We start from the raw sequence: 12,024 nt of genomic DNA on the forward strand, positions 1-12,024 counted from the left end.
GGCCCTGGTGGGTGGAGCATGAAGACAGGCCCTGGTGGGTGGAGCATGAAGACAGGCCCTGGTTGGTGGAGCATGAAGACAGGCCCTGGTTGGTGTAGCATGAAGACAGGCCCTGGTTGGTGGAGCATGAAGACAGGCCCTGGCTGGTGGAGCATGAAGACAGGCCCTGGTTGGTGGAGCATGAAGACAGGCCCTGGTTGGTGGAGCATGAAGACAGGCCCTGGTTGGTGGAGCATTAAGACAGGCCCTGGTTGGTGGAGCATGGGGACAGGCCCTGGTTGGTGGAGCATGAAGACAGGCCCTGGTTGGTGGAGCATGAAGACAGGCCCTGGTTGGTGGAGCATGAAGACAGGCCCTGGTGGGTGGAGCATGAAGACAGGCCCTGGTTGGTGGAGCATGAAGACAGGCCCTGGCTGGTGGAGCATGAATACAGGCCCTGGTTGGTGGAGCATGAAGACAGGCCCTGGTTGGTGGAGCATGAAGACAGGCCCTGGTGGGTGGAGCATGAAGACAGGCCCTGGTGGGTGGAGCACGAAGACAGGCCCTGGTTGGTGGAGCACGGGGACAGGCCCTGGTTGGTGGAGCATGAAGACAGGCCCTGGTTGGTGGAGCATGAAGACAGGCCCTGGTTGGTGGAGCATGGGGACAGGCCCTGGTTGGTGGAGCATGAAGACAGGCCCTGGTTGGTGGAGCATGAAGACAGGCCCTGGTTGGTGGAGCATGAAGACAGGCCCTGGTTGGTGCAGCATGGGGACAGGCCCTGGTTGGTGCAGCATGGGGACAGGCCCTGGTTGGTGCAGCATGGGGACAGGGCCTGGTTGGTGGAGCATGAAGACAGGCCCTGGTTGGTGGAGCATGAAGACAACGCCTGGTTGGTGCAGCAGGGGAACAAGGCCTGGTTGGTGCAGCATGGGGATAAGGCCTGGTTGGTGCAGCATGGGGACAGGCCCTGGTTGGTGCAGCATGGGGACAGGCCCTGGTTGGTGCAGCATGGGGACAGGCCCTGGTTGGTGCAGCATGGGGACAGGCCCTGGTTGGTGCAGCATGGGGACAGGCCCTGGTTGGTGCAGTATAGGGAGAGGACCTGATTGGTGCAGCATGAAGACAAGGCCTGATTGGTGCAGCATGGGGACAGGCCCTGGTTGGTGCAGCATGGGGACAGGCCCTCTTCCACTCTGAATTAGGGTAACATTTATTAACATTTATTTAACAATACCTTGAAAAATTTACAAGTGTATGTGGACACCTGCTCGTCAAACATCTCATTCCAAAATCATGGACATTAATATGGAGTTGGTTCCCCCATTGCTGCTACAACAGCCTCCACTCTTCTGGGAAGGCTTTCCACTAGATGTTGGAACATTGCTGCTACAACAGCCTCCACTCTTCTGGGAAGGCTTTCCACTAGATGTTGGAACATTGCTGCTATAACAGCCTCCACTCTTCTGGGAAGGTTTTCCACTAGATGTTGGAACATTGCTGCTATAACAGCCTCCACTCTTCTGGGAAGGTTTTCCACTAGATGTTGGAACATTGCTGCTATAACAGCCTCCACTCTTCTGGGAAGGCTTTCCACTAGATGATGGAACATTGCTGTTATAACAGCCTCCACTCTTCTGGGAAGGCTTTCCACTAGATGTTGGAACATTGCTGCTATAACAGCCTCCACTCTTCTGGGAAGGCTTTCCACTAGATGTTGGAACAGCATTAGTGAGGTCGGATTATTACAGTTGGAGAATGTGAAAATTGAAAATGTCCCTTGCTGCTATAGATAAAACCCTCATCTCAGAACTCTGGTCCAAGTGATTGAAACTCGTCCAACATGTAATTCCAAAAGCATGGACATTAATATGGAGTTGGTTCCCCCCTTTGCTGCTATAACAGCCTCCACTCTTCTGGGAAGGCTTTCCACTAGATGTTGAAACATTGCTGCTATAACAGCCTCCACTCTTCTGGGAAGGCTTTCTACTAGATGTTGGAACATTGCTGTGGGGACTTGCTTCCATTCAAACACAAGAGCATTAGTGAGGTCGGGCACTGATGTTGGGCGATTAGGCCTGGCTTGTAGTCGGCGTTCCAATTCATTCCAAAGGTGTTCGATGGGGTTAAGGTCAGGGCTCTGTGCAGGCCAGTCAAGTTCTTCCAGGCCAATCTCGACAAACCATTTCTGCATGGACCACGCTTTGTGAACGGGGGCGTTGTCATGCTGAAACAGGAAAGAGCCTTCCCCAAACCGTTGCCACAAAGTTGGAAGCACAGAATCATCTAGAATGTCATTGTATGTTGTAGTGTTAAGATTTCCCTTCACTGGAACTAAGGGGCCCAAACCATGAAAAACATCCCCAGACCATTATTTCTCGTCCACCAAACTTTACAGTTGGCACTCTGCATTGGGGAGGGTATTTGCATGTATTATGGATCCCCATTAGCTACTCTTCCTGGGGTCCGGCAAAATTAAGGCAGTTATACAAATAAAATAAAAACATTACAATACATTCACAACAGATTTCACGAAATATTAAGTGTGTCCCCTCAGGCCTCTACTCTACTACCACATATCTACAACACAAAATACATGTGAACATGTGTGTGTAGCGCGTATGTTATTGTGTGTTTGTATGCATGTGTCTTTGTGTTGATTCACATTCTCCGCTGCCTTGTTCTGAGCCAATTGTAATTTTCAGAGGTCCATCTTGATGACACCTGACCAGACGACTGACCAGTAGTCCAGCTGCGACAAAACTAGGGCCTGCCTTGTTGATAGTGTTGTTAAGAAGGTAGAAACTAGGGCCTGTAGGACCTGCCTTGTTGATAGTGCTGTTAAGAAGGTAGAAACTAGGGCCTGTAGGACCTGCCTTGTTGATAGTGTTAAGAAGGCAGAGCAGCACTTTATTATGGACAGACTCCCCCCATCTTAGCTACTGTTGTATCAACATGTTTTGACCATGACAGTTTACAATCCAGGGTTACTCCAAGCAGTTTAGTCACCTCAACTTGCTCAATTTCCACATGATTTATTACAAAATGTAGTTGAGGTTTTGTGTTTAGTGAATGATTTACCCCAAATACAACACTTCGTTTTTGAAATATTTAACTTATTCCCTGCCATCCATTCTGAAACTAACCGTAGCTCTGTTAGGTGTTGCAGTCATTTCAGTCGCTGTGGTAGTTGATGTGTATAGTGTTGAGTCATCCGCATACATAGACACACTGGCTTTACTCAAAGCATGTTGTTAGTAAAGATTGAAAAAAGTAAGGGGCCTAGACAGCTGCCCTGGGGAATTCCTGATTCCACCTGGATTATGTTGGAGAGGCTTCCATTAAAGAACACCCTCTGGGTTCTGTTAGACAGGTAACTCTTTATCCACATTATAGCAGGGGGTGTAAAGCCATAACACATTATAGCAGGGGGTGTAAAGCCATAACACATTATAGCAGGGGGTGTAAAGCCATAACACATTATAGCAGGGGGTGTAAAGCCATAACACAATATAGCAGGGGGTGTAAAGCCATAACACATTATAGCAGGGGGTGTAAAGCCATAACACATTATAGCAGGGGGTGTAAAGCCATAACACATTATAGCAGGGGGTGTAAAGCCATAACACAATATAGCAGGGGGTGTAAAGCCATAACACATTATAGCAGGGGGTGTAAAGCCATAACACAATATAGCAGGGGGTGTAAAGCCATAACACATTATAGCAGGGGGTGTAAAGCCATAACACATACGTTTTTCCAGCAGCATATGATGATCGATAGTGTCAAAAGCCACACTGACGTCTAACAAAACAGCCACCACAATCTTTTTATCATCAATTTCTCTCAGCCAATCATCAGTCATTTGTGTAAGTGCTGTGCTTGTTGAATGTCCTTCCCTATAAGTGTGCTGAAAGTCTTGTCAATTTGTTTACTGTGAAATAGTATTGTATCTGGTCAAACACAATTTTTCCAAAACTTTGCTAATGGTTGGTAACAGGCTGATTGGTCGGCTATTTGAGCCAGTAAAGGGGGCTTTACTATTCTTAGGTAGCGGAATGACTTTTGCTTCCCTCCAGGCCTGAGGGCACACGGTCTCTAGTAGGCTTAAATTGAAGATGTGGCAAATAGGAGTGGCAATATCATCCGCTATTATCCTCAATAATATCATCTGCTATTATCCTCAATAATTTTCCTTCCAAGTTGTCAGAACCCGGTGGCTTGTCATTATTGATAGACAACAATAATTTTACCTCTTCCACACTCACTTTACAGAAATCAAAATTACAATGCTTGTCACTCATAATTTGATCAGATATACTTGGATGTGTAGTGGTAGGTAGGGTTCTCCTGGCATTCGCCAAACCCAGATTAGTCTGTCGGACTGCCAGATGGTGAAGCGGGATTCATCACTCCAGAGAACGCATTTCCACTCCTCCAATCCAATGGCAGCGAGCTTTACACCACTTCAGCCGATGCTTGACATTGTGATCGGTCATGGAAACCCATTTCATGAAGCTCGGTAGTTGCAACCGAGGACAGATGAATTTACCCCTTTTCCTCCCCAATTTTGTGATATCCAATTGGTAGTTATAGTCTTGTCCAATCGCTGCAACTCCTGTACGGACTCGGGAGAGGACTCCGAAACACGACCCTGCCAAGCCGCGCTGCTTCTTGACACACTGCTTGCTTAACCCAAAAGCCAGTCGCACCAATGTGTCGGAGGAAACACTGTACAACTGGCGACTGGGTCAGCGTGCATGAGCCCGTCCCGCCACAGGAGGCGCTAGAGCGCGATGGGACAAGGACATCCCTGCCTGATAAACCCTCCCCTAACCCGTTTGATGCTGGGCCAATTGTGCGTCGCCTCATGGGTCTCCCGGTCGCGGCCGGGTGCGACACAGCCCGGGATCGAACCCGGATCTGTAGTGACGTCTCAAGCACTGCAGTGCCTTAGAACGCTGCGCCACTCGAGATGATTTTTACACGCTATGCGCTTCAACACTCGGCGGCCCCGTTCTGTGAGCTTGTGTGGCCTACCACTTCCCCGGCTGAGCCGTTGTTGCTCCTAGACGTTTCCACTTATAGTTAACCCGGGGCAGCTCTAGCAGGGTAGAAATTTGACAAATTGACTTGTTGGAAATGTGGCATCCCATGACACGGTGAAAGTCACTGAGCTCTTCAGTAAGATCATTCTACTGCCAATTGTTTTTCTATGGAGATTACATGGCTGTGTGCTCGATTTTATACACCTGTCAGCAACGGGTGTGGCTGAAATAGCCGAATCCACTAATTTGAAAGGGTGTCCACATACTTTTGTATATGCAGTGCCTTCGGAAAGTATTCAGACCCCTTGACTTTCTCCACATTTTGTTACTTTACAGCCTTATTCTAAAATAACTACAAACAATACCCCGTAATGATGAAGTGAAAACAGGTTTTTAGAAATGTTTGCAAGTGTATTAAAAAGAAAAAACTGAAAATAACTTATTTACATAAGTATTCAGACCATTTGCTATGAGACTCGGAATTGAGCTCAGGTACATCCTGTATCCATTGATCATCCTTGAGATGTTTCTACAACTTGGAGTCTACCTGTGGTAAATTCAATTGATTGGACATGATTTGGAAAGGCACACACCTGTCTATATAAGGTCCCACAGTTGACGGTGCATATCAGAGCAAAAACCAAGCCTTGAGGTCGAAGGTATTGTCGTAGAGCTCTAAGACAGGATTGTGTCAAGGCACAGATCTGGACAACGGTACCAAAAAATGTCTGCAGCATTGAAGGTCCCCAAGAACACAGTGAAGAAGTTTGGAACCACCAAGACTCTTCCTAGAGCTGGCCATCTGGCCAAACTGAGCAATCAGGGGAGAAGGGCCTTGGTCAGGGCGATGACCAAGGACCAGATGGTCACTCTGACAGAGCTCTAGAGTTCCTCTGTGAAGATGGGAGAACCTTCCAGAAGGATAACCATCTCTGCAGCACTGCAGGCCTTTATCGTAGAGCGGCCAAATGGAAGCCACTCCTCAGTAAAAGGCTCATGATAGCCCGCTTGGAAAGGCACCTAAAGACTCTCAGACCATGAGAAACAAGATTCTCTGGTCCAATGAAACCAAGATTCAACTCTTTGGCCTGAATGCCAAGCATCACGCGCGGAGGAAACCTGGCACCGTCCCTACGGTGAAGCATGGTGGTGGCAGCATTATGCTGTGGGGATGTTTATCAGCAGCAGGGACTGGGAGACTAGTCAGGATCAAGGCAAAGATGAACGGAGCAAAGTACAGAGAGATCCTTGATGAAAACCTACTCCAGAGCACTCAGGACCTCAGACTGGGGTGAAGGTTCACCTTCCAACAGGACAACGACCCTAAGCACACAGCTAAGACAACGCAGGAGTGGCTTCGGGAGAAGTCTCAATGTCCTTGAGTGGCTCAGCCAGAGCCCGGACTTGAACCCGATCGGACATCTCTGGAGACCTGAAAATAGCTGTGCAGCGACGCTCCCCATCCAACCGCACAGAGCTTGAGAGGATCTGCAGAGAAGAATGGGAGAAACTCCCCAAATACAGGTGTGCCAAGCTTGTAGCGTCATACCCAAGAAGACTCAAGGCTATAATCACTGCCAAAGGTGCTTTAACAAAGTACTGAGTAAAGAGTCTGAATACTTATGTAAATGTGATATCTGTTCTTTCCAAGTGGCCACACACCTCTCCAAAGTGTTCAGTTCCTAAGTAATTTCAATGCCCTTTTATGACACAAAAAAAGAGCCTTCGACTATGAGGTACTTTTCTAAGTTCTCCTAGCTGTGCCGTTGAGGAACTAGAGCAAGCATACCTCTAGTTGTATAGTTCGGAACAGAGCTTGGTGTTTATTATCAGATGTATTGAGGCACTAGGCTAACCACTAGGCTACCTGCCGCCCCAACCACTAGGCTACCTGCCGCCCCTCCGCTCTAACCACTAGGCTACTTGCCGTCCCTCCGCTCTAACCACTAGGCTACCTGCCGCCCCTCCGCTCTAACCACTAGGCTACCTGCCGCCCCTCCGCTCTAACCACTAGGCTACCTGCCGCCCCTCCGCTCTAACCACTAGGCTACCTGCCGCCCCTCCGCTCTAACCACTAGGCTACCTGCCGCCCCTCCGCTCTAACCACTAGGCTACCTGCCGCCCCTCCGCTCTAACCACTAGGCTACCTGCCGCCCCTCCGCTCTAACCACTAGGCTACCTGCCGCCCCTCCGCTCTAACCACTAGGCTACCTGCCGCCCCTCCACTCTAACCAGTAGGCTACCAGCCGCCCCTCCGCTCTAACCACTAGGCTACCTGCCGCCCCTCCGCTCTAACCACTAGGCTACTTGCCGCCCCTCCGCTCTAACCACTAGGCTACCTGCCGCCCCTCCGCTCTAACCACTAGGCTACCTGCCGCCCCTCCGCTCTAACCACTAGGCTACCTGCCGCCCCTCCGCTCTAACCACTAGGCTACCTGCCGCCCCTCCGCTCTAACCACTAGGCTACCTGCCGCCCCTCCGCTCTAACCACTAGGCTACCTGCCGCCCCTCCGCTCTAACCACTAGGCTACCTGCCGCCCCTCCGCTCTAACCACTAGGCTACCTGCCGCCCCTCCGCTCTAACCACTAGGCTACCTGCCGCCCCTCCGCTCTAACCACTAGGCTACCTGCCGCCCCTCCGCTCTAACCACTAGGCTACCTGCCGCCCCTCCGCTCTAACCACTAGGCTACCTGCCGCCCCTCCGCTCTAACCACTAGGCTACCTGCCACCCCTCCGCTCTAACCACTAGGCTACCTGCCGCCCCTCCGCTCTAACCACTAGGCTACCTGCCGCCCCTCCGCTCTAACCACTAGGCTACCTGCCGCCCCTCCGCTCTAACCACTAGTCTACCTGCCGCCCCTCCGCTCTAACCACTAGGCTACCTGCCGCCCCTCCACTCTAACCACTAGGCTACCTGCCGCCCCTCCACTCTAACCACTAGGCTACCTGCCTCCCCTCCACTCTAACCACTAGGCTACCTGCCTCCCCTCCACTCTAACCACTAGGCTACCTGCCACCCCTCCACTCTAACCACTAGGCTACCTGCCGCCCCTCCACTCTAACCACTAGGCTACCTGCCACCCCTCCGCTCTAACCACTAGTCTACCTGCCTCCCCTCCACTCTAACCACTAGTCTACCTGCCACCCCTCCACTCTAACCACTAGGCTACCTGCCACCCCTCCACTCTAACCACTAGGCTACCTGCCTCCCCTCCACTCTAACCACTAGGCTACCTGCCACCCCTCCACTCTAACCACTAGGCTACCTGCCACCCCTCCACTCTAACCACTAGGCTACCTGCCACCCCTCCACTCTAACCACTAGGCTACCTGCCACCCCTCCACTCTAACCACTAGGCTACCTGCCGCCCCTCCACTCTAACCACTAGGCTACCTGCCGCCCCTCCACTCTAACCACTAGGCTACCTGCCGCCCCTCCACTCTAACCACTAGGCTACCTGCCTCCCCTCCACTCTAACCACTAGGCTACCTGCCTCCCCTCCACTCTAACCACTAGGCTACCTGCCACCCCTCCACTCTAACCACTAGGCTACCTGCCGCCCCTCCACTCTAACCACTAGGCTACCTGCCACCCCTCCGCTCTAACCACTAGTCTACCTGCCTCCCCTCCACTCTAACCACTAGTCTACCTGCCACCCCTCCACTCTAACCACTAGGCTACCTGCCACCCCTCCACTCTAACCACTAGGCTACCTGCCTCCCCTCCACTCTAACCACTAGGCTACCTGCCACCCCTCCACTCTAACCACTAGGCTACCTGCCACCCCTCCACTCTAACCACTAGGCTACCTGCCGCCCCTCCACTCTAACCACTAGGCTACCTGCCGCCCCTCCACTCTAACCACTAGGCTACCTGCCGCCCCTCCACTCTAACCACTAGGCTACCTGCCACCCCTCCACTCTAACCACTAGGCTACCTGCCACCCCTCCACTCTAACCACTAGGCTACCTGCCACCCCTCCACTCTAACCACTAGGCTACCTGCCTCCCCTCCACTCTAACCACTAGGCTACCTGCCACCCCTCCACTCTAACCACTAGGCTACCTGCCACCCCTCCACTCTAACCACTAGGCTACCTGCCTCCCCTCCACTCTAACCACTAGTCTACCTGCTCTTTCTCAGAGCGGATGTAATTGGTCAAAAGACCAATAACAGTTTAATAAAAGATCAGAATTGTCCTGCCTGTGTAAATGAAGCCTGCGAACTAGACAGACCCAACAGACACGGAACAGTAGGACATTTCAAATGCACCAATCAAGCTGCTCTAGGATCAGTTTTCCCTTATAGATCGTAGTGAATAAAACACCCAATATCTGGAGGGGGGACTTGTCCCTCTCGCTCAGCATTCGTCCTCTCAGACACGTCTGGTACACACAGCTCCAGAAACACATCTTATTCCACAGCTACTTTTTATTCAATTCAAATCAAAACATTAACACAAAAATCTGCTAAATTAAAATATAAAGCCCCCCCCCCCCCCCCCCCCCCCCTCTACATCCTCATCCAATCAGAGGGTCGTGATGGAGAACGGTTTGTGTGAGAGAGACTACGTCAACAGAATGAAGTAGAGTCTAGATACTGATCTATGATCAGTTACATTCAACCCTTTTAAATTAGGGCGACAACCAATAAGCTGATCTAGGATCAGCTAAGCAGAGAAGTCATGGCACAGGGTGAAACACGACAGAGAGCAGGTGAGAGGACATCTGACAGTTTAAATAAAAAAGACAAGTTTCCGTTGGACATTCGTCTACATCGGACAATAAAGTCTTCTTCTTGGTGCGGATTTATCCGATCGTCATGAGGAGGACGGGAGAGAGAGAGGGGAGGGGGGGGGGGATCATGCTATGAGACAAAACACCATGTTAGGTTTCAGCTCAGGTGGCGAGGGAAGATGGTGGTTCATGTTTAAATCAGTTCTGCCGTAGAAAGTAGCAATACTCCCAGTCTGAGGACTGTAGAGAGAAACTGCATCTCCCAGAATTCCTCCGTAGAGCAGTTCCAGATGAGGAAGTGTGTGATGATCTGTAGACCTCCTGATCCAACAGACCTGCTCTTAGGTCTCCTAGTCCTCCCGACACATTTTCACACATGTACAATATTCACAATATATACACACACACACACACTCCTCCAGCTCTCACACTAACGTCCATTATGATAACCCTTGCAGTTTGACCCAACAACAGGGTTCAGATGACCTCACACACACACACACAGCGGTGCGGTGACGTCACTTGGAGTCCAGTAGAGGTGTGATGTCCTTGATGCCGTGTTCCGTTGCCACGGTGATGAGGTGATCCAGAGCGTTGAGACGAGCTAACAGCTTCACCACCTCCTTTATTTGCTCCCTAGAGAACGAGAGAGACGGGTATAACTAGTCTATTAAACATCTAGAAACTCCCTGCAGTGGTGCAGGGAGACAGCATCCATAATGTGTCTATAATCTCTTTAAAAGCCTTTATAGCAGGTAATAACGTACTTGGCGTTCCTCTTGTCGACGTCGGACCCCCCCAGAGAACCTCTCAGCAGAGCAGAGGCCAGGTGGGTGAGGTAACGACAGAAGGGCTCCAGCTGAGGCAGGGTCTGCTGACCTTTCAACCCTACAAACCACTGGGCTGGGAAACACTCCACCACCTAGACACACACACAGCCCAACAGAAACACAGACAGCCACACAGCCCAAGACACACACACACACACACACACACACACAGCCCAACAGAAACACAGACAGCCACACAGCCCAACAGACACACACACACACACACAGACAGCCCAACAGAAACACAGACAGCCACACAGCCCAACAGACACACAGACAGCCACACAGCCCAACAGACACACACACACACAGACAGACAGCCCAACAGAAACACAGACAGCCACACAGCCCAACAGAAACACAGACAGCCACACAGCCCAACAGAAACACAGACAGCCACACAGCCCAACAGAAACACAGACAGCCACACAGCCCAACAGAAACACAGACAGCCACACAGCCCAACAGAAACACAGACAGCCACACAGCCCAACAGAAACACAGACAGCCACACAGCCCAACAGACACACAGACAGCCACACAGCCCAACAGACACACACACACACACAGACAGCCCAACAGAAACATGTTGAACTAAAGTCAATCTTAAAACATGGACATGGTAGAGGTAGGATTCCTCAGGAACGGGGTGTGTGTGTGTGTGTGTGTGTGTGTGTGTGTGTGTGTGTGTGTGTGTGTGTGTGTGCGTACCCTCTGACTCTTCAGTACGCTGTCTGCCCCAGCCTCAGCGTTCTGTAGGGCTGACAGGATGTATCTGTTCAGGGTGGAGTCCAGAGCCAACTCTCTCACCGTGGAAGCAGACAATACACCACTCCACTGGAGGATGTTACCTAGCAACTAGAGGGAGAGAAAGAGTCCATATCTGTTACCTAGCAACTAGAGGGGAGAGTCAATATCTTTTACCTAGCAACTAGAAGGGAGAGTCAATATCTGTTACCTAGCAACTAGAGGGGAGAGTCAATATCTGTTACCTAGTAACTAGAGGGGAGAGAGTTAATATCTGTTACCTAGCAACTAGAGGGGGAGGGAGGGAGAAAGAGTCCATATCTATAATACAGTATGTATAAAAACCAAGATAAGCTGATATTTCTGTGAATTACAGCCTGACCACTATCAGCCTGACCACTATCAGCCTGACCACTATCAGCCTGACCACTATCAGCCTGACCACTATCAGCCTGACCACTATCAGGGCCCCCAAATAACATTTCCCCCTGGTGGTACTGCTCCCAGTAAGTTTTCCAGTTCCTGGCATCAGCCTATAATTTGGTCATCCTATATAGTTCTTTCTTCATGCCGTCACGCAATATATATACATATATATGTATTTTATGTTTTGAGGCTATATTTGGTATTTTATTAGGATCCCCATTAGCGGTTGCAAAAGCAGACCAATTCAAAAAAGCAG

General features: G+C 50.6%; 1 protein-coding gene across 2 annotated transcripts in view; it reads right to left on the reverse strand.

The window, feature by feature from the left end:
• Positions 1-9,442: 9,442 nt before the first annotated feature.
• Positions 9,443-12,024, reverse strand: part of paxbp1 (PAX3 and PAX7 binding protein 1) — a 59,380-nt gene continuing 56,798 nt past the window's right edge. The window contains exons 16-18 of one of the 2 annotated variants that reach the window (XM_038987426.1): positions 11,307-11,453; positions 10,533-10,687; positions 9,443-10,401 (exon numbers count right to left, since the gene is read on the reverse strand). In XM_038987426.1, the coding sequence (XP_038843354.1) occupies positions 10,284-10,401; positions 10,533-10,687; positions 11,307-11,453 (420 nt within the window). In that variant the 3' untranslated portion in view covers positions 9,443-10,283. The other variant, XM_038987427.1, reaches the window with a different exon arrangement.

Source organism: Salvelinus namaycush, unplaced genomic scaffold, assembly GCF_016432855.1.
Source record: "Salvelinus namaycush isolate Seneca unplaced genomic scaffold, SaNama_1.0 Scaffold728, whole genome shotgun sequence".
Lineage (NCBI taxonomy): Eukaryota > Metazoa > Chordata > Actinopteri > Salmoniformes > Salmonidae > Salvelinus > Salvelinus namaycush.